Raw genomic sequence first — 23,960 nt, 5'->3', positions numbered from 1 at the left:
TACTGATCCAGGAGACCTTAGGCCCCTTAGGCCAAGCTTGTATCCCCTCTATACTACCACAGCTGATGCTCTTGAAAGCGCCACCGCCTGGTTGGAAGCAAACCAATTCAAGCCATTACAGCAACTCATTAAAAAACTGCTCCAAGAAAGGAGCAAACGACAGCTAATTCCACGACCTGTAACATCCTGGCTAACCATAGGACCTGAATCTGTCCACGTAACAACTTCACTGCTAGCATAACAAGCATTCAAAAAATCCAGTACGCTAAACAGAACTACAACCAAGGACCCTCACAGAGCGCACTTCACTCCTCTGCCACCTCCACCGGGGAAGGTGCTGGCATCCACGGCTGAGAGACCTGAAGATGGATCACATCAGACACTCCCCAGGACCAGCCCGGAGCCTGGTAACTCTGCCGGGTGGCTAGATCCAGGAGAGCAGTAACAATCACTGTAGTCCAGCTCTCAGGAAGCCCCATCCCTAGGGGAAGGGGGTGAGCACCACATCAAGAGAGCACTCTGTGGGACAAAAGAATCTGAACAGCAGACCTTGAAGCCAAGATCTTTCCTCTGACATAGTCCACCCAAATGAGAAGGAACCAGAAAAAACAACTCTGGTAAGATGACAAAACAAGGTTCTTTAACACCCCCAAGGGATCACGTCAGCTCACCAGCAATGGATCCAAACAAAAACGAACTCTCTGAATTGCAAGAAAAATAATTCATAAGGTTAATTATTTATTTATTAATTTTTTTGAGACAGAGTCTCACTCTGTTACCCAGGCTGGAATGCAGTGGCACGTTCTCAGCTCACTGCAACCTCTGCCTCCCAGGTCCAGGCGATTCTCCCACCTCAGCCTCCCGAGTAGCTGGGATTACAGGCACACACCACCACGCCTGGTTTTGTATTTTTAGTAGACAGGGTTTCACCATGTTGGCCAGGCTGATCTCAAACTCCTAACCTCAGGTGATCTGTCCACCTCAGCCTCCCAAACTGCTAGGTTTAAAGGCATGAGTCACTGTGCCCGGCCAGAAGGTTGATTACTAAGCTTCTCAAAGAGGCACCAGAGAAAGGTGAAATCAACTTTAAAACATTTTAGAAATAATACAAGATATAGACACAAAAATCCCCAGAGAAATAACATAATTAAAAAAAATCACAACTTCTGGAAGTGAAAGACACACTTAGAGAAATGCAAAATACACTGGAAAGTTTCAACAATAGATTCAAACAAGTAAAAGAAGGAACTTCAGAACTAAAAGACAAGGTTTTCAAATTAACCCAATCCAACAGAGACAAAGAAAAAAATAATAAATGAACAAAGCCTTCAAGAAGTTTGGGATGATGTTAGATGACTAAATGTAACATAATTAGTATTCCCAAGAAATGAGAGAAATCTACAAGTTTGGAAAACATATTTGAGGGAATAGTCGAGGAAAACTTCCCTGGCCTTGCTTGAGACCTAGACATTCAAATACAATAAGTTCAAAGAAAACTCAGGAAATTTATCACAAAATGATCATCACCTAGGCCCACAGTCATCAGAGTTTCTACAGAAAAGAACCGTAAGAGCTGTGAGGCAAAAGCATCAGGTAACCTACAAAGGAAAACCTATGAGATTAACAGCAGATTTCTCAGCAGAAACCTTATAGGCTAGAAGGGATTGGAAGCCTCTCTTTAGCCTCCTGAAATAAAACAATTATCAGCCAAGAATTTTGTACCCAGAAAAAGTAAGCTTCATAAATGAAAGAAAAAAAAAGTCTTTTTCAGACAAACAAATGTTAAGAGAATTCACCACTACCAAGCTTGCACTACAAGAAATGCTTAAAGGAGTTCTAAATCTTGAAACAAAACTCCAAAATACACCAAAATAGAACCTCCTTAAAGCATAAATCTCACAGGGCCTATAAAACAGTAATACAATGAAAAACTAACAAATAAGGTATTCAGGCAAAAACTAGCATGAAGAATAGAATAGTACATCATATCTTGATACGTTTAATGTCAATGGCCTAAATGCTCCACCTAAAAGATTACAGAATATCAGAATGGGTAAGAATTCACCAACCAAGTATCTGCTATCTTCAAGAGACTCACCTAAGTATAAGGACTCACATAAACTTAAGGTAAAGGGGTGGAAAAAGATATTCCACGCAAAGGGTCACCAAAAACAAGCAGGAGTAGCTATTCCTATATGAGACAAAACAAACTTTAAAGTAAGAATGGTTTAAAAAGACAAAAAGGGACATTATATAACGATAAAAGGACTAGTCCAACAGGAAAATATCACAATCCTATATATATATATGCATGTAACACTGGAGCTCTCAAATTTGTAAAATAATAACTACTGGACCTAAGAAATGACACAGGTGGCAACACATTAATGTTCAATATGTGGGGGCTTCAATACTCTGCTGACAGCACTGAACAGGTCATCAAGACAGAAAGTCAACAATGAAATGACGGACTTAAACTATACCCTAGAACAAATGGACTTACCAGATATTTACAGAACATTCTACCCAACATCTGCAGAATATATATTCTTTTCACGAGCACATGGAACATTCTCCAAGATAGACCATATGGTAGGCCACAAAACAAATCTCAACAAATTTAAGAAAATTTAAATTATAACATGTACTCTCTCAGACCACAGTGGAATAAAATTGGAAATCAACTCCAAAAGAAACCCTTAAAACTGTGCAAATACATGGAAATTAAATAATCTGTTCCTGAATGATTGTTGGGTCAACAATGAAATTAAGACGGAAATCTAAAAATTCTTTGAACTGAACGATAACAGAGACACAACCTATCAAAACTTTTTGGATACAGCACTAGTGGTGCTAAGAGGAAAGTTCATGGCATTAAATGCCTACATCAAAAAAGTCTGAAAGAGCACAAATAGATAACTAAGGTCACACCTCAAGCAACTACAGAAATGAGAACAAACCAAACCCAGACCCAGTAGAAGAAAAGAAATAACCAAGATCAGAGCAGAACTAAATGAAATTGAAACAAGAAAAAAAAAAGGAAAAGAAAAAGGAAAAAAAGCTGGCTCTTTGAAAAGATAAATAAAATCACTAGACTATTAGCAAGATCAACCAAGAAAAGAAATGAGAAGATCCAACTAAGCTGAATTAGAAATAAAATGGGAGCTATTACAACTAATACCACATAAATAAAAAGATCATTCAAAGATACTATGAACAACTTTATGAGCACAAACTAGAAAACCTAGAGGAGATGGATAAATCCCTGGAAATATATTATACAACCCTCCGAGAGTAAACCAGGAATAAACAGAAACTCTGAACATAACAATAACAAGCAGCAATACTCAAATGGTAATTAAAAAAACTGCCAACAAAAAAAAAGTCCAGGACCAGGTGGATTCACAGCTGAATTCTATTAGACATTCAAAGAACTGGTACCAATCCTAATTCACACTATTCCAAAAGATAGAGAAAGAGAGAATCCTCCCTAAATCATTCTATGAGGCCAGTATCACTCTAATAGCAAAACTAGGAAAGGATAGAACAACAAGAACAACAACAACAACTACAGACCAATATCCCCGAAGAACAGATGTAAAAATCCTCAACAAAATACTAGCTAACTGAATCCAAGAGAGGATCAAAAAGATAATACACCATGATAAAGTGGGTTTCATACCAGAAATGCAGGGGTGGTTTAACATACCCAAGTCAATAAATGTAATACACAACACAAACATAAAAACAAAAGTCACACACTCATCTCAACAGACACAGAAAAAACATTTGACAAAATCCATCACTGCTTTATGATTAAAACCCTCAGCAAATGGAAGGGACATACCTTATAAAACCCATCTATGACAAACCTGCAGCAAACATTATACTGAACAAAAGTTGAAAGTATTCCCCTGAGAACTGGAACAAGACAAGGATGCCTCCTTTCACCATTTCTTTTCAACATAGTACTGGAAGTCCTAACTAGAACAATCAGATAAGAGAATGAAATAAAGGGCATTCAGACTGGTAAACAGGAAGTCAAACTGTCGCTGTTCACCAATGATATGATTGTATACCTAGAAAACCCTAAAGACTCATCCAAAAAGCTCTGAGATGTGCTAAATGAATTCAGTAAAGTTTCAGGATACAAAGTCCATGTACACAGATCAATAGCACTGCTACACACCAACAGCAACTAAACTGAGAATCCAAATCAAGAATTCATCCCCTTTTACAATAGCTGCAAAAAAAATAAATAAATAAAATATTCAGGAATACACCTAATCAAGGAGGTGTGGACATTCCTTAAAGAATTAAAAGTAGATCTACCTTTTGATCCAACAATTCCACTACTGGGTATCCACTCAGAAGAAAATAAGTCATTATAAGACACTTGCCCACACATATTTATAGCAGCACAATTCGCAACTGCAAAAAAATGGAAGCAGCCCAAATGCCCATCTATCAATGAGTGGATAAAGAAAATGTGGTATACCATGCAGTAATACTCAGCCATAAAATGGAACAAAATAATGGCATTCACAGCAACCTGGATGGAGTTGAAGACCATTATTCTAAGTGAAATAACTCAGGAATGGAAAATCAAACATTGTATGTTTGTTCAATGTGGGAGCTAAGCTATGAGGACATAAACGCATGAGAATGATACAATGGACTTTGGGGACTCGGCAGGGGGATGACGGGAAGAAGGTGAGGGATTAAAGACTACACATTGTGCACAGTGTACACTGCTCAGGTGATGCTGCACCAAAATCTCAGAAATCACCACTAAATAACTTATCCATATAATCAAACACCACCTCTTCCCCAAAAAGCTATTGAAATAAAAAAGAAAAGAAGAAACATCTAATACCAGTAATCTAAGTTTTGCCTTAGGTAACTAGAAAAAGAAGAGCATATTAAATCCAAAGTAAAGAGAAGAAGAAAATACTAAAAACTAGAGCAGAAATCAACAAAACTGAAAACAGAAAATTACCAAAACCATAAGTTAATTGCTTGAAAATATCAATAAAACTGAGAAGCTTCTAGCCAGACTAACTTAAAAAAAGAGAGAGAAATACACAAATTACTAACATTAGATATCAATGAGGACCGTCACTACAGATCACATGGACATTAAAAGGATAATAACAAATATTAGGATCAACTCTATCCCTGAGAATTTGTAACACAGATGAAACTGGCCAATTTTTAAGAAGCTACATCCACCAAAACTCACAAAGAAACAAATACTGGCCTTTAAGAAATCTAATTAACAGTTAATAGCTTGGCAAAACAGAAACCAATAAGCCCAGATATACTCACTGGTAAATTTTACCAAACATTTAAGAAAGAAATTATAGCAAGTCTCTATATCTCTTCCAGAAGACAGATACAGAGAGAAGTGCCTAACTTCTGGGAGGCCAACATTTTCCTAAGACCAAAACAAGACAAAGACATTCTAAGAAAAAAACAAAAAACAAAAAACACTACAGACAAGTAACTCTCATGAACACACATGCAAAAATCCTCAAGTATTAGCAACTATAATCCAACAATATATAAAAACAATTACAAACCGCTACCAAGTGAGATTTATCCCAGGTATGCAAGGCTGGTTCAACATTTGAAAATCAACTAATGTAATCCATCACATAAACAGGCTAAAAAAGAATACAAATCCCATGATTTCACCAATAAATGCAGAAAAGCATTTAAGAAAATCCATCACCCATTCATAAAAAACTCTCAGCAAACCAGAAATAAAGGGAACTTCCATAACTTGAGAAAGAGCACCTACAAAAAACCTACAGCTAACATCATACTTAATGGTGACTGAAACTCTCCCGCCTGGATCAAAAACAAAGCAATTGTGTTCCATAATCAATTCTTTTCAAAATAGTGTCAGAATTCCTAGCTAATACAATAAGAAAAGGAAACACAAGGTATATAGATTGGAAAGGAATAAAACTTTTGTTTGCAGATGACAGGACTGTCTATGTAGAAAATCAGAAGAACTGACAAAAAACTCCCGGCACTAATAAATGATTTATAGCAACACTGCAGAATATAAGGTTAATACACAAAAGCTAATCAGTTTCCTACATACCAGCAATGAGCAAGAGAAATCTTGTTTGGTTGTATTATTTTTTTTTTTTAGAGACAAAATCTCACTCTGTCATCCAGGCTGGAGTGCAGTGGTACAATCATGCCTCATTACATCCTCAATGTACTGGGCTCAAGCGATCCTCTTGCCTCAGCCTCCTAAGCAGCTGAGACCACAGGCATGCACCAACATACATGGCTAATTTTTAAATTTTTTATAGAGATGAGATCTCAGTATGTTGTCCCGATCTCAATCTCCTAGTCTCAGTCGCCAAGCAGTTCTACCTCAGCCTCCCAGAGTGCTGGGATTACAGGCATGAGCCAACACACAACAAGGGGAATTTGAAATTAAAAATATATTAATGTTTATAGTAGCAATAAAAAACCAAACTACACAGACAGCTATATATCTAACAAAATACACATAATAGCTATAAAAAGAAAACTACAAAACTCTGGTGAAAGATGTCAAAGACCTAAATAAATGGAGAAATGTTGCATGTTCATGAATAAGAAGGCAGTATTGTCAAGATGCCAGTTCTTCCAAACTTGATTTACAGATTCAATACAATTCCAATAAAAATCCCAGCAAGTTATTTTGTTGATACTGATAAGGTGATTCTAAAGTATTATGGAGAAGCAAAAGACCCAGAAAAACCAAGACAACACTGAAAGAAAGGAAAAACAAAGTTGAAAGGCTGACACTACCAGACTTCAAGACTTATAATAAAACCGTACTAGGCTGGGTGCAGAGTGGCTCACGCCTGTAATCCCAGCACTTTGGGAGGCCAAGGCGGGCAGATCAAAAGGTCAGGAGATTGAGATCATCCTGGCTAACACAGTGAAACACCGTCTCTACTAAAAATACAAAAAATTAGCCAGGTGTGGTGGTGGGTGCCTGTAGTTCCAGCTACTCAGGAGGCTGGGGCAGGAGAATGGCGTGAACCCAGGAGGTGGAGCTTGCAGTGAGCCGAGATGGCGCCACTGCACTCCAGCCTGGGCAACAGAACAAGACTCCATCTCAAAAAAAAAAAAGAAAAAAACCAAAAACGACACACTGATAAAGCGCTGTAAACCAAAATACACAAAGTATGCATAAAACTCAACAGTATGAAAATGAACAACCTAATTAAAAAACAGGCAAAGGATTTGAACAGACATCTCACCAAAGAAGACAGACATACAGATGGTAAATAGCATATAAAAATGCTCAACATCATATGTCATTAGGGAATTCCAAATTAAAACAATGAAATGCTACCACATAACATATTAGAATGGCCAAAATCCAAAAACACTGACAACAAATGCTGGCAAGGATGTAGAGCAACAGGAACTCTCATTCACTGCTGCTGGGAATGCAAAATGGCACAGTCACTTTCAAAGGCAGTTTGGCAGTTTCTTACAAAACTAAAAACACTTTTACCATGCAATCCTGTAATCATGCTCCTTGGTGTTTACCCAAATGAGCTGAAAACTTATGTCCACACAGAAACCTGTGTGCAAATGTTTACAGCAACTTTATTCGTAATTGCCAAAACCCGGAAGCAACTGAGATGTCTTTCAGTAGATGAATGAATAAATAAAATGTGGTATATCCAGACAATGAATATTTTTCAGTGCTAAAGTGAAACGAACTCTCAGCCATAAAAAGACATGTAGGAAATTTAAATGCATATTACTAAGTGAATGGCTATATACTGTATGACTCCAACTATGTGATATCTTAGAAAAGGCAAAGCTATGGAGACAGTAAAAAGATCAGCGGTTGGGGGTAGGGCAAAGGGAAAGATGAATAGGAGGGGCACAGAGGATTTTTATAATACTATTCTGTATGATACTATACTGGTGATATATGTCATTATACATTTTTCTAAACTTATAGAAAATACACCTCCAAGAGTAAACCCTAATGTAAACTATAAACTTTGATAATGATGTATCAATGTAGGTTCATCAATGATAACCAATGTACCACTGTGGTGTGGGATGTCAACAGTGGGGGATGTTGCATGTGTGTCAGAACATGGAGCATATGGGAACTCTATTATTTCCTGTTCAATTTTGCTGTGAATGTAAAACTTGTCTGAAAAATAAAAAGTTATTGATTTTTTGAAAAATAATTATCTTCCATCTAAGCAGTGTTACTCAAAAAAAAAGTGTCAACTACCAACCACACAAATGCCTTCAGAGTTTCAAAAAGTTAATGTAGGGAATTAGATTTCAAAATGTAGTTCCTCATATATTCATGAAGTGATTTCTTTCAACTTCTTAAACATATTTTAGGCCAGCAAAAGTCTGATCTTTTATATACATCTCCACTTATAAAATTAAAACTCTAACACATAACTTGCAAATCATCTAAAACTACATTAAATTCACTGAGTAAAACTATAAAACTAGTAAATGCTTTGTACTTTCAGCAGATATAAAACAAGAACTTTAAATGTAAAGTACTTTCATATGTAAAAATATAGCCTTGATTGGCCAGGTGCGGTGGCTTACACCTGTAATCCCAGCACTTTGGGAGGCCGAGGCTGGTGGATCACGAGGTCAGGAGTTCAAGACCATGTTGGCCAACATGGTGAAACCCTGTCTCTACTAAAAATACAAAAATTAGCTGGGCATGGTGGCGTGTGTCTGTAATCCCAGATACTCAGAAGGCTGAGGCAGGAGAATCACTTGAACCTGGGAGTTGGAGGCTAAAGTGAGCCGAGATTGCGCCACTGCACTCCAGTCTGGCGACAGAGTGAAATTCCATCTCAATAAATAAATACATAAATAAATAAATAAAATAGAGCCTTGATCAACCAATTTCCAAACAGACTGAATAAACAATCAGAGTACTTTTAAAGTTCAATAACTCTGTAAAGGAATAAATGAAAATCTCTTCCTTATATACTCCTGCAGAAATTTTAATTTTCTAATTTTTAATCTTAGGAATTATTGCTACCAGCTGGGCACAATGACTCATGCCTGTAATCACAGAACTCTGGGAGGCAGAGGTAAGTGGATCCCTTGAGCTGGTTCGTGACCAGCCTGGGCAACACAGCAAAACGCTGTCTCTACAAAAAATAGAAAATTAGCCAGGTGAGGCAGGAGGTGTTATGCCCAGACCCTTTATTCCCCGAAGAAGTCACCTCGGAATCGTGGAGTCAAAAGCCAAGGCGGCGAAGGATCTTTTAATTTGCAAGTTTCGGAACTGGTCCTCTGTTTTACACACATAGCAAGGAGGGACCCTGAATGATGCATGTGGCCCGGTTTTTATAGCCGATGCATACAGGGAGTATGTAAAGGTTTACAGGAGGTACAAAGGAACTCTTTGGTTGCAGCAGTTTACAATTGGTAATTGGGTTAGATACAACTTTAAACCAGTTTTCCATTGTGTTCCTGCGTACTTAGATAGAAAGAACCTACAAACGGTGTGTGATCTTATCAGGGGAGCTCTCTAGTGTGTTCTGAGATGTGTTGGCGGGGATTGTTGTGTCGTCTGGGCTCAGGAAGTTGGACAAAAATAGAGGGATCTGTAGTTTGTAACTGAGGTCCAGAGGACTAAGGATTTGTGGCGGAGACACCGGAAGTTGAGAGCGAGGACAGAGCGCCTTTCACAACGTTGTCGCGCTTACAATGTGCGCGGCAGTCCGATTTAGAATACACCTAGTTAACCTAAAGTTGGTTAGGTCCGGGGTCGATCTCTGTTAACTACGGCTGAGGGCGCCGCCGGGCTGTCAGGGCGCCCGGCACCGGGCTGCATTGCCTTCGTGGGACTTCATTTCTTGCCCTTTTAGTTTTTTTCATTTGATCTCTTCAATGAGGATCACCTTGAACCTGGGAGTTGGACGGTTGCCCGTGAGCCGAGATCAATGCCACTGCACTCCAGCCTGGCGACAGTGAGACTCCGTCTCAACTAAATAAATAAAATAAATAAAACAGAAGCCTTGATAACCCAATTTCCAGAAACAGACTGAATAAACAAATCAGAGTAATTTTTAAGTTCAGATAACTCTGGTAAAGGAATAAATCAAAAATCTCTTCCTTATATATTCCGGGTGTAGAAATTCTTAATTTGTAATTTTATACTTAGTATTGTTTTGTTTTTCTAAGACCACCAGGAGCGGGTACAAAAAGGAACCAGTGACTAGGCAAGCGTAGGAGCAAAACTGCAAAGTTTATTTTGGTCACCTAGCTTGGAAGGAAGAAGGTGCGGTAGGGAGCAGGTCTGTTGGGCCCCGCCGACAAAGGGGCCCCCCAGAGATCACACCGTACAGCTCCTCGGACGGGTCCCCACAGTCCTGACCATCGGCCGACTAGGAGTGGAGGACTGAGGAAGGCCGCGGACGTGGCGGTTGCCTCTTGGAGCGGCTTTTCTAGGCAGTGGGACGGGCAATAGGCGGGGCACGCGCTGTCAGGGGCAGGTTCCACAAGGCTGCGACCAGGTAAATGCTTAGGTTTTCAGATTGGACATCACCTGGCGCATGCCTAGTTGCGCTTGCCACCTTCCCGGGGTCGCGGCGCTGGATTTTCGCGCGGCGCGCGGGAAATGTTGGCTGGGGATGAAGAACCCGGAAGTGCGCATCTTGCCTCCGTTCATCCAAACAGGTCTTTAAATTATTGCTACCAGCTGGGCACAATGGCTCATGCCTGTAATCGCAGCACTCTGGGAGGCAGAGGTAGGTGGATCACTTGAGTTGGTTCGTGACCACCTGGGAAATACAGCAAAACGCTGTCTCTACAAAAAGTACAAAATTAGCCAGGTGAGGCAGGAGGATCACTTGAGCCTGGGAGGTTAAGCCTGTAGTGTACTCCAGCCTGGGTGACAGAGAGAGACCCAGTCTCCAAAAATAAAAATAAAAAAGAGCAAGCATTACTACTTACTACCAATTACTACTACCCAAGCATGACAAAAATCAACAATTCTTGATAAGGCTGAGGAAGCAGAATGAGAAAAAAATATCTCAATGTATGCAATGTATGTAGGATCAGACTTCTATGAAAAGAATTTGTTCCTCTTTCACTCGTTTATTCACTAGCTATTTACTGACCACTCACATGGTGCTAAGCACTGTAGTAAGCACTAGAGGTGCAATACAGAAATGATAAACAATACACCAGACTTCTTAGAATTTGTTTCTAGTGAGGAAAACAAATACTTTTTAAAGTAAACAAACACATAAATAAAATGACAGTTTCATACTCTGAAGAAATAAGGATCTACTTCGCATAGGGTCAGAAGCAGCCTTTCTAAGGAGGTGGTATCTAAATAAAGTCCTAAAGACTGAGAAGCTACCAGATGTGGCAGTGGTGTGAACAGAGTCATGGGATGCAAAGTTCAAGGCCTTGTTACAGGAAACAACTTTGGCCCTTTTACAAACTGCCTGAAAGCTGGTGTGACCATAGCATGGGAGTGAGGAGGGATTGTCCTGAAATGATATAGAGAAGGCAGGGACACCCAGATTGTGTAGGACCCTCACAGACCTTGGTAAGTAGTTTGGGTTTAGCTCTACATGCAGTGGGAATCTATTCAAGAGTTTTAAACACGATAGTAACAAGATTTGATTTACATTTTACACCATTCTGGCAGTTTATAAGGTTATCATAGACTATAAGATGCAAACATCAGCCCAAACAAGAGATCATGCTTGAGCTAGCTCGGTAACAATAAAAATGGAAAAGAAATGGACACATTTTAGAAATAACTGCCGTTCTAAGAACAGTCTTTGCTTACGTCCTTGGAAGTCCCTTTGTTATGGAAGTCCCTTTGTTATGGGATTATCTGAAAAACAATGGAGGCTATCAATTATCTTTTTAAATGAATGAAGTTCAATGTAAAGAGGGAGGGGAAAAAAAAAAAAAGACCTGATTTAAATCTCAGCCTGGACCTATCCTAAATACAGAAATGTATGCAAGTTACTCAACATCAATGAACAGCACTTTACTCATCTATGAAATGGGAATAAATGACACCTGCCTTTCACAGAAGCATTATAAGGTTTAAATAAAAGTCCTGGCAATCTGCCTATATATTTTGTTCATATATATATGTTCTATAAATGTTAATATTTACTCCCACTCCTGTAGTTAACAGCATTTTCTAATGCCCTGAATGGAAAAGGAGTTATTTAATACCAGGGAATGCATTTTTGATGATGGAATTTCAAGCAAGAGAACATTAGAACACAGGAGGCAAGGAAGCATTCTGAGCATATTTTGAGGCAAGGAAGCATTCCTCTGAAACCAAGTGATTACCCCACCTACCATGACATAAGAGCATTCAGGCTACTGTATATATTTATAAAATACTTGATCTTCAGAAAAATCAAACTATTAAATATTAATTCTGCTTAAAATACAAAGGTAGTTAATACACTTTTTACTTAAATAGGAACCATTAATATCAACTACTATAAAGCTGACAGTGAAACATTAAAATCCTAAGTATTTTACTAAGCAACCATTATTCTTATACCAACAAAACTAGATTTACAGAAGGAAAAGATCAAAACAAGACTTTTATTACAGCACATGCAGAAAAAAATGCCCACCACAGCTGGGCTTAAATTTGCCGTTTTAAAATGTACACTTAAAAGCTGATGCTTATTTGCTAAAGAATAAAGCAATAAAAGATAGAATACTTTTAGGACCTAGTAACACTGATGTTAAACTCATAGAACGTTTTATTCTCTGTAGTGGGGCTCAGTATAATTAGTGTCAGGGTTTATCTAATTTTGGCCTTTTAAATTTATTAAATTTCATATCTTACTATGACATATACTGAGATTATTGAGAATTTTATTAATTTCCATGAATTTCAAACTTAAATACATTAACTTTCTTGAGAAAGTTCCTCATCCACAGACAGCTGATCCGTTTGTTCTCTCACAGTGACACTTTTGTTCATTTACTGAGAGAACAGGAATAAAAAAGATAAGAGAGGGGATATCTGCAGCAGACATGTAATTCTATTAAAATACATGAAAAGGAGGGAGTTTCGGCATCACCACAGCATTTACAGACTTATCAACTCAAGACATCTTTAAGAGCATTTTATCATGGCTAATATTCAGCTAAGACACACCAATATGGTAAATGAGATCTGTATAACTACTATCTTTCTATATGCTTTTTGGCCATTGCATGTAATCACGATTGTTTAAATATTTTTTACTTCACTAAGTATTACAGTCCCCAGTTGGGCCTGGGTGTTCCCACAGGGGCTCTAGATTTGAAGGTTCCAATTGTAAACTGGAAGACAGTTTAACATTTCCGGGCTCCACAAATTAGAAAGAAATTAAAAACTTTTAAGAAGGCAGGCATAAAAGGGGACACATTTCCAAGTATTCCAAGATAAGACTGAAAGAAATCAGTATCACAACTTACAGCAACTTACAGAAAGAAAAGGATTACAGTCAATCAGTTTGTCACTTTTATAAGCTAACAGAACAAGAGAAGAAAGGGTTAAGATGAAAGACCAAGAATTTTGGTTAAATAAAAAGAATGTCAAGTGATATTATTAAAAAGTAGAAACTGACAGAGATAAAATTTGTAAATAAGTAGCTTCTGAAACAGATTACATCAGTGTATAATGGTGGTCTTATCTGAAGATTAAGCAATTTCTTAAATGTGTTATAGACTGAAATAGACACAGAAAAAGGTGGCAGTCAAGAAACTGAAATCCTCATAGTCCCCATTGCTAACATTCAATATCGCTTAGGACAGCCACTTCAGTAATTTGGACCTCAGTTTCCTCATCTGCAAAATTAGAAGGTCTAATTGTATGTCTTTTTCTCTCTTAGTTATAAAAAAGTATGATTCTAGTTTAATATGGTTTATGGCTAACACAATATGGCAAGAATACAGGGGTAAGCCATGGGAATATATCAATGATTACATATAATGAGGCAAAGAACAGGTACAAATGCATTACAATGCACTAAATTACTACTTTGATATAACAAATGGTATACCAAGTAGTATGAAATTTTTTAAGAAGCTTGACAAGATAGTTATACCAGGAAACAAACTATCTATCTAGGTCACCAATACTGCACACGAATATACAATCAAGTAACAATTATACATTATAATATTTGGTACCAAAATACCATGCTTGCCTTCTGAAGGTCATTTTAAAAAACAGCACAGATGTTTTTTAATTTTTGTTGATGTTATGGTTTGTTCATAAGAATAAGAACATTTGTATTCTCGAAGCATATGGAAATTAATGGTGAGAAAAAGAGATGCTAAAATGTCTTAGGTTGTAGAGGGATTAAGAAATTCATTCCTGACACACCAACGATGTACTCTAGATAAAAAATATGATTTTCATCCGTCTATTACTAATAACTTATCATAAATGCACTTAATATTTTCACTTAAAAATTAACTCACCAAATGGAAGCATTTTATGAAATATGACATGAAACTTAGTAATTAAGAGCTTCCCTACATTCTCAAAGAAGCTGAGGTGACACGCAATAAAACATATATAAACAATGTGTGAATTTGGCCATCTTACTTATTTATATACAAGCTAAAATTGGATTTCCAATCCTATACTCTGACAGCTAAAAAGAAACACACTTAATTCTGGAAGGTTTTCCTTAAGGTGACCACAACTAAAAACTTCAGTATATCACACATGATGAAAGCATTAGACTTTTTTGGATCATTTAGCTTCAGATACATGATTAATACTTTTTGAGAAAAAATATAAATGCCTATATCTTACTCTCTCCCAAAGATAGCTGAAAACTTTGTATAGAAGAAAGCTTTCCTCCTAAACACTTTCTTTACAATGACTAATTGACCAGTAGGCAAAAAGCTCAAAGAATGTAGAATAAGTGAATAAAAGAACAATACTAAGTGCTTACATGATGGGGGAAATAATCAATGCTACAAATGACATATTTTAAGTCTCATTAAGAGCAAGTCATGGTCATTAGCTTCAAAAAAGTTCTAATATTAAAAGTCAAGAAATAAGCTACAAAACCATGCACATATCCTATTGTTACACCAAAGAGAAACTTAATGTCTCAGTTAGAAAAAGTGTACATCTGAAGCAGATGCTATAATATGTGATCAATAGCTGAATCACTTAATGTAATGATCAATAAATATCTTTCCTTTAGTCTTATTAAAGGTATTTTCACTTAAGGGTATGGATTAAGAATCTATAAAACTAATTCTACTAATAGAAGACTTCAACTCTGAGTACATGTAGAAATACCAACATGACTGTGAGAATGAAAACATCTTGATTACCACAGTTATTGTTATTTACTCATTAGTGTCAAAAGCCTTAGGAACTTTCTAAAAGTGCAAAGAGAAGACATATAAGTTGCAATGCTCAACCCCACATTCCATGTAGTATTGTATGAATACACTTATTTCTGTTTCAAAAGGATACCATTTATTTTCTTACAATAATCATTATTGTACAACCTCATTTCAGTATTATACAAGTATTTTTCTGTGGATTATAATCCTTTAGGCAAATCACGTTATAGAAAGAAATCTAATCATCACTTAACCTAATTTTTAACTTCATATGAAATGGAGAATACATTCACAAAATCACCTGACAAGCAATCTGCACGAGGTAGACCAGCTCTTTAGATTCACAGCCATTTTTCATTACTTCATTCTGTTCTTCTGAAAGTGAAAGCTACATCACAGAAAAAAAAGAAGAGAGGGAAAGAAAGTCATTATTAGTGAACAAGAATAAACTAAGCATTCCTAACACCTGGAGCATCATCTCCAGGTGAGCATCAGTTTAATGTGATACATACCTTATATAAGAACTTTATTGCTTAAGGCAGATGAATGAAGGACTTGGTGTTTCAGATAAAATATAGTGTAGCTTACATCTAAGGGTCTTCACCTCCTTAATCTATTTAGTACATACATGAAACTAAGCACTGAGAGATCGTATGACTTAACAGTTTAAAAGAGCTCAGACCTTATTACATAGGAAAAAACTGGCTGCCCAGGTAACAGGTTGGGTCTATGGATATGTTTAATTTCAGTATCACCATGTAGTGGGGTGAGGAGGAGGTGGGGATGGTTAATGGGTACAAAATAAATAGAAAGAATGAAAAAGACCTAGTATTTGACAGCAACAAAATAATAACTGTTCAGTTTAAAATGACTAAAATAGTATAACTGGATTGTCTGTAACACAAAGGATAAATGCTTGAAGGAAGGATACCCCATTTCCATGATGCTATTATTACACATTGCATGCCTGTATGAAAACATCTCATATACCTTACAAATATATAAACCTACTCTGTATCCACAAAGATTTGAAATTTAAAATTTCAAAAAAAATTCACCATGTAGGTCTGCACACTGGATTTTAGTTTTATTTAAACCAGCTACCTACATGTATTTTTCACATGGAAAATACAGATTTCTGGCTTCTACTGAAAAATCAGAAAATTGGGAAGATTGGACCTACATTCTCACATGGGCAACAACTAGCTACAGCTGAGAAATGACCATCACCTTTAAATGAGGTATATATTCCCCAAGAAAGTCTGCCACAGAACTGACTACCCTCTAGTTTTTTTGCTAGTATCTAGGCTGAGTATTAACTGTCATTCATCATGCTAATTGCTTTGTTATTTTTCTTATACCCCACTTGCTGTACTCACTTATGTTACACACCTACCCCATCTTTGGATGTCAACTTGCAAACGTGGTCCCAGAGATGGACAACCCTGAGTTCAAATGTGTTTATAATTGCCTATGTAATACTGACCTACCTGCTTAGGCTCTCAACTGGAAACTGAGGATGATACAATATTATGTATTTTCAAGTTTGTGGGTATTAAATGCGATGATGCATGGACAGTGTCCACCCAGGTAACTAATACTTAATAAATGTAATGTACCATTATAATTCATACTATATGAAATACAAAGTTGATGGGAGACATATTCTCTATTGAGGAAAGTGGCATCACAAAGCATTTTTTTAAACTTCAGATATTAAGTAGAAGTTGTTCACAAGATAACAATCATTCTCCCATTAGCCCAAAAAAGCCAGGTTAACGACAAAAGCATAGTTTTAAAAAGAAATTAAATAACTAAGGGTGAAAAGAAACCTACATGAACTAGCTTTCAGAAAGTGACAACACTTTCATGAGACAGAAGAGACTCAAAGATGTGCTCGGACGCCTGGCAGAGATACAAGAGAAAAAAGAATCTTTGTTAGACAGGGTAAGGAGAAACCAGCCAAACCTTGAGTGACTGCATATAAACTAAAGCGATAAACTAAAATTACAAGGAGGACCCTGTAGCAGAGAGTTGACACTCACCCATCAACTGATTCCCACAGGTACACACCAGGGGCATCGGGTGAGTAAACCAAAGGCTGCAGGGGAGGAAGAGAACTGAGAGAATGAACCTTGAAGTATGGGAAGCCTCCCCAAGCACAAGACAGCTAACCTCCCTTGACTGGGAGCATGGTAGTGAAACAGAGGGGAGTAAGAGAACTGGGAGATATCCCTCTGAAAGCACTCAGGACACTTAACAACTGAAGGATGGAGATGGCACAGAAAAGCTGGGAGAAACTGCAGGCCTTCACAGGTACCCTCAAAGCTCTTGGGTAGGGCTCTCCAGAGGCACAAAGTGCTGGGGGAAAGAACTGGACAGACAAGAGAATAAGCAACCAGGCTGCAAGCAGAGAAAGAAAACATGTTTTCCCTCAGCTCAGAAGATTTGGGGCTTCATAGCAAAGCACGAAGATATCTTCAGCATCTCACCACTCTTCAATTTTCCTTGTGAAAGAAATCTCAGAACCTTAACTTCAAAATATTTAAAGTAGTGATAAACTCAATCAATGAAAGTAAAGTTGTCATAAAAGACCAGATTTGTATCAAATAGAGATCAGCCTGATGCAGCACCTCACTTCAACAGACTGAAAGAAGAAGAGATAAGCCCTTCCCTGGAGGTAAGTTTACTGACTTTGGTCTCAGCTGTTTTTTTATATATTTCACATGAAAGAATTATAAAACATACAGATAAGCAAGCAAATGTGACACACGGTCACGAGAAGCAAGGGTAAAATAAAGCAGACACAGAACTGGGCCAGATATAAAAATAATAAGAAAGAGAATGTAAATTAAATATAATAGAGATTCTAAGATACAGTTCAACAGGCAAACAATATGCAAAAGCACAGGAGAAGAAGAGAAGATTCTGGAAAAATGGCAGACTCAGAAGCACCAGGAATCAATATTTCCACCTAGACAGTAACTGCACTGGCAGAAACTGTCTGGTGTGTAACTATTGTGACAACTCTAGTATCTACTGAAGGCCTGCAAATTCCAAGGGAAGGCTTGGATGGGAAACTGTAGTTCATTTTGGTCAACATCAGCACTTAAAAAATAACAGCTCCCTATACCCCCACCACCCCTATAGCAGGCAGCTGTGCACATACTCCTGGAGCAGCATACACATACCTTACAAGAGCCAAGACAGACAAAAAGAACACTGCCTCCAAATTTCAGAGATCTATGCTGTGACTGCGGATCACTGCTTTGAATTGCAGAGGTGCAAATAGCTATGTGTCCATTACACCTAGCTCCACTGTTTGCAGGCCCATGCTCCTCTGGCTAAAGTGACTTCCAGCAGACATAAAGGACCAACACCCTCTTCCTTCCCTGTCCCCCTTGATTTTTCTCTTTTTCCTCCTTCGGGAAAATATAATAGACTAGGACATTCAAAAGCAACTGCACCTATAGAGAAAATTAGAAAGTGACCACACATGCTCAGAGAAAGGTACAGGCTTAGGAAAGACCAAAGAAGACATTAAGTTCCACCTCAGACTGATCCTTGGCACAGAGACAAACTACAACAATCAAAAAAACAAAAACAATAAAAACAGCTGTCCCTGGCGAAGGAGGAGAATCTGGTTTTCAGAGTTACCACATCATTAGATTCAAATGTCCATTTAAAAAAAAAAAAATCACAAGGCATATAAAGAAACAAAGTATGACCCTTTCAAAGGTAAAAATGAATCAACATGAATCACAGTGGCTCACATCTGTAATCCAGTACTTTGGGAGGCTGAGGCAGGAGGACAGCTTGAGGCCAGGAGTTCAAGACCAGCTTGGGTAACATAGAACACCATCTCTACAAAATTTTTTTTAATAAAAATAGAAATAAAAAACTTTTTCTGAAAAAGACCTGATAGTAGGTTTACTAGACAAACAACTATCTTAAAGATGTTCGAAGACCAAAAGGAAGTTGTGGAAAAAGTCAAGAAAACATTATATAAACAAAATAGAAATATCGATAACGAGGTAAAAAGCCTAGAAACCAAAATCAAATTTTGTAGCTGAAAAGTATAAAAACTGAAATGAAAAATTCACTAGAGGGATTCAAAGGCAGATTTGAGCAGGCAGAAGAGAGAGTTAGTTAACTTAAAGATAAGAAAATAGAAATGATTGAATCTCAGTAATAGGAAGAAAAACTGATTGAAGATAAGTAATAAGAGCCTAAGGGACCCATGGGACACCCTCAAGCAAACCAACATACATACGTAGGAGTACCAGAATAAAAAAAGAGAGAGACAGGGGCAAAGAGATTATTTGAAAAGATAATGGCCCCAAACTTCCCAAAATTGATAAAAGACATGAATATAAACCTCCAAGAAGCTCAATGAATTCTAAGTAAGATAAACTCAGAGAGACCCACACTAAGATACCTGATAACTAAATGTTCAAAATACAAAGATAATGAGGCAAGCTTGAAAGAGTCAATATAGGAGTGACTCAACACCTGCAAGGGATCATCAATAAGATTAGGAGATTTCCCATTAGAAAGTTTAAAGGTTAAAAAACGGCAGGTCAATATATTCAAAGTGCTAAGAGAACTGGCAACCACTAATTCCATAACCAGCAAAACTGTCCTTAAAAAGTAAGGGAGATGTTCCCAGATTTTAAAAAGCCCAACTTCAGATGTTCCCAGATAAAGAAAAGCTGAGGGAGTCAATTACCACTAGACCTGCCACACAGAAATTCTCAAGGGAGTCCTGCAGGGTAAAATAAATTAAAACACATACACACAAACACTACTAACTCAAAGCCATATGAAGAAGTAAGAACTCAATAAAGATAAATATATGGACAATTATAAAAGCCTGTATTACTGTACAATGATATGTAACTCTACTTTTTGTTATCTAAATGATTTCACAGACTAATACTTAAAAGAAAATTATTAGTCTAAAGGCTAGCATTATTATTATTATTTATTATTATTATTATTATTTTGAGATGGAGTCTTGCTCTGTCACCCAGGCTGGAGTGCAGTGGCGCGATCTTGGCTCACTGCAAGCTCTGCCACCTGGGTTCATGCCATTCTCCTGCCTCAGCCTCCTGAGTAGCTGGGACTACAGGCGCCCACCACCACGCCCAACTAATTTTTTGTATTATTTTACTGATTTCACTGGGGTTTCACTGTGTTAGCCAGGATGGTCTCGATCTCCTGACCTCGTGATCCACCCGCCTCAGCCTCCCAAAGTGCAGCTAGCATTATTTTAACTCTGGTTTGTAATTCCACATCCTTTCCTGCATCATTTCAAAGAATAATACATTTAAAAAATTATTTATTTATGTTTCAGAACAGAAAAATGTATAAAGATGTGATTTTGTGATAATCAACAACCAAAAGAGGAGACGTTGGAGCTATTATAGGAGCAGAGTTTTTCTATGTTAATAAATTTAAACCGGCATAAATTCAAATTTGAATGTGGTAACCTTAGAATGTTGAATGTAATTCTCATGGCAACCACAAAAAGATAGCTATAGAATGTGAACAAAAGAAAATAAGAAAGAAATCTAAACATTTCACAATAAAAAATCAACTAAACACATTTAAAAAGCATTAATGCAGGAAATGAACAAAAAAGCTGTAAGACACAAAGAAAACATATAGAAAAATAAGAGAAATCCCTCCTTATCAGTACTTTTAATGTGAATGAAATAAACTGTATAATCAAAGACAGAGATTGGCAGAATAACAAAGTAACATAATTCAATTACAGTGATGTGCCACCATAACATCATTTTGGTCAATGACAAATTGCATATATCACAGTGGACCCATAAGATTACAAAACCACATTCTTACTATATCTTTTCAATGTTTAGACATGTTTGCATACACAGATGCTTACCATTGTGTTACAACAGCCTATAGTATTCAGTAGAGTAACATTCTGAACAGGTTTGTAGCCTAGAAGCAATAGGCTATACCAGATAGCTTGGGTATATAGTAGGCTATACCTTCTCTAAGTACATTTTAAAGACATTCACAACTACAAAATCACCTAATAATATATCCCTCAGAAAATAACCCTGTTAAGTGATGCATTACTATATATGGTGGCTATCGGAGATACACTTTAGACCCAAATACACAAATAGATTGAAAGTGGAAGGATGGAAAAAGATATTCCATGCAAACTGAAACCAGAAGAGAGTGGAGGTGACTACACTAAAAATAAATAAAACAGACATTAAACCAAAAAGTTTAGAGACAAAAAAGAATTATATTAATAGAAGGTTCAATACACAAAGAAGATACAACAATTATAAGCAGTGAGGGAGAGCAAGATGGCTGACTAGATGCAGCCAGGTGAAAGAGCTCCCACTGAGAGACTGAGATGACTGGTGTGCTTCTAACAGATCTTTGGAGGCAAGGCATCAAGAGTGTACACAGGGAAGACACAGAAGCTGGGCTGAAGGGGGAGAAAGCTGGAAATCCTGCATGGGCCTACTGTGCACTGCACCAGGACTCATTCCTGGATCCTAACAGCTCCAGGGGAACAGGTGAGTTGAACTGGCAAGGAGCAACTGCACTTGCCGCAGGCCTCTGAAACCATGGCAGGAAGAGACCCCCCCTCAACCACCATGGACACTGAATTGGCAGGGAGAGCTTCTTAGGGAAGCAGTAGGGGCAGTAAGCCAGCTGATGTGGAGCCCAGAAGGTTTGATGCAGGAGCATCCATAGCAGAGCACATTTAGGAGTGGCCATGCTCCTAGGCTCAACTTGCAACCACAGGTGACTTTAGTTCAAAGGGAACTGCTAGACCTGATCTCTGCAAGACAGTCTTGTCCATCAGATGGGGCTGGTCCAATTTGACCATCCCTTGGTGTGCTGGCCTCTCCCAAGGACCCAGCCTGGCCATACATGTTTGCAGGGCAGCCTCGCAAGTCCTGGGAGCTGTATCACAGCTTCTGCACTGGTGGACTATGCCTGACCTGTGGAGAGCTGCAGTGGGGTGGCACCTATGACCATGCATCAGCCCACACTCCCTCCCCATATGTCAGCCTCCCCTGAAGCCATGGCAACTCCTCACATCACTTTGCTGGTATATGTCAGTGTGGGCAGGTTTTGCTTTCCTTTCTCCACCAGTGAACAAGAGTGCAATCCACCCTACCTCCACCTGCTGACCGCCACTGTAGATGGAGCCTTGGCGGGCAGAACCAGCCAACCCCAACCCTGCCTGCACCCTGCCCTTACACTAACACTGCACAGAGAACAGTGAATCCTCTCCCACCTGAGCAACCACTTCTGCTATGGGGCACAGAGAAGGCACCCAGACCCGCGCCCACCAGCTCCCAAGCCAACACCACCTCCAGCACAACTGTGTGCAAAGTAACCAACAAGGGGTCTCCACACACCCCACAGCTGTGCTGCCTCTGCCACTGTGGTGAACGCCCACAGGGAGGCAAGCACCCTGGCATCCACTAGCACTCTGTTGCAGCTGCTGCTACAAGGATGGACCCTGCTATCACCACACTATGAAATGCTTTGACCGTCACCACCCATTGGAGTGTAGTGACCAGCAGTCCAGGAGCACTTTGGCCTCCACTGACACAGTAAATTCCTAACCTCAAGGAGACAAAGAACAAAGTCTGGGTGCAATACAGTTGGGAGCAGAGCACTGGCCCCCCAAAAAACTTCCAGAAATGAAGCCAATCCGCTGAATCCCCTTTATAACACAATCAAACCCTAAAGGTCATCAAATAGGATAAAAGGGAGAAAAAAACATCCAAAGGCCAGCAACCTGAAAGACTGAAGGTAGATAAGCCCACAAAGATGAGAAAGAATCGGCACAAGAACCCTGAAAACTCAAAAAGCCAGAATGCCTTCTATTCTCCAAACGAATGTATCATCTCTCCAGTAAGGGTCCTGAACTGGCCTGAAATGGAAACAGAATTCAGAATATATATAAGAATGAAGATCACTGGACTACAGGAGTACACTAAAACCCAATCCAAGGAAGCTAAAAACCATGACAAACAATGCAGAAGCTGACAGACAAAATAGCCAGTATAGAAAATAATGTAACCAATCTGATAGAGCTGAAAAACACACTACAAGAATTTTATAATGCAATCACAAGTATTTATAGCAGAACAGACCAAGCAGAGGAAAGAATCTCAAAGCTTGAAGACAGGCATTCTGAAATAACACAGACAAGAATAGAGAAAAAAGAATGAAAATGAATAAATAAAACCTCCAAGAAATATGGGACTGTGTAAAAGATACCAAACCTACGACCACCCTGTTGACCCTGAAACAGATAGACAGAATGGAACCAAATTGGAAAACATATTTCAGGATATCATCCATGAGAACTTCCCCAACCTAACTAGAGAAGCCAACATTCAAATTCAGGAAATGTAGAGAATTCAAGTAAGATACTCCACAAGAAGATCATCCCCAAGACACATAATCATCAGATTCTCCAAGGTCAAAATGAAAGAAAAAATGTGAAAGGCAGCTAGAAAGAAAGGTCTGGTCATCTACAAAGGGAAGACCATTCAGACTAA

The 23,960-nt window shown here is 38.3% G+C and overlaps 1 protein-coding gene across 1 annotated transcript in view; it reads right to left on the bottom strand.

The window, feature by feature from the left end:
* ARHGAP32 (Rho GTPase activating protein 32) overlaps positions 1-23,960 on the bottom strand; it is a 173,354-nt gene that overhangs the window by 122,075 nt on the left and 27,319 nt on the right. Inside the window, exon 3 of the mRNA XM_017871179.1 lies at positions 15,686-15,772. Coding sequence (XP_017726668.1) covers positions 15,686-15,772 — 87 coding nt within the window. The remainder of the gene's footprint in view (positions 1-15,685; positions 15,773-23,960) is intronic.

The sequence above is a fragment of the Rhinopithecus bieti genome, unplaced genomic scaffold (genome assembly GCF_001698545.2).
Source record: "Rhinopithecus bieti isolate Rb0 unplaced genomic scaffold, ASM169854v2 scaffold_5750, whole genome shotgun sequence".
In the NCBI taxonomy this organism is placed as follows: domain Eukaryota; kingdom Metazoa; phylum Chordata; class Mammalia; order Primates; family Cercopithecidae; genus Rhinopithecus; species Rhinopithecus bieti.
The sequence above is the reverse complement of the archived record's forward strand: the minus strand, read 5'-3'. Positions and strand labels throughout refer to the sequence as shown.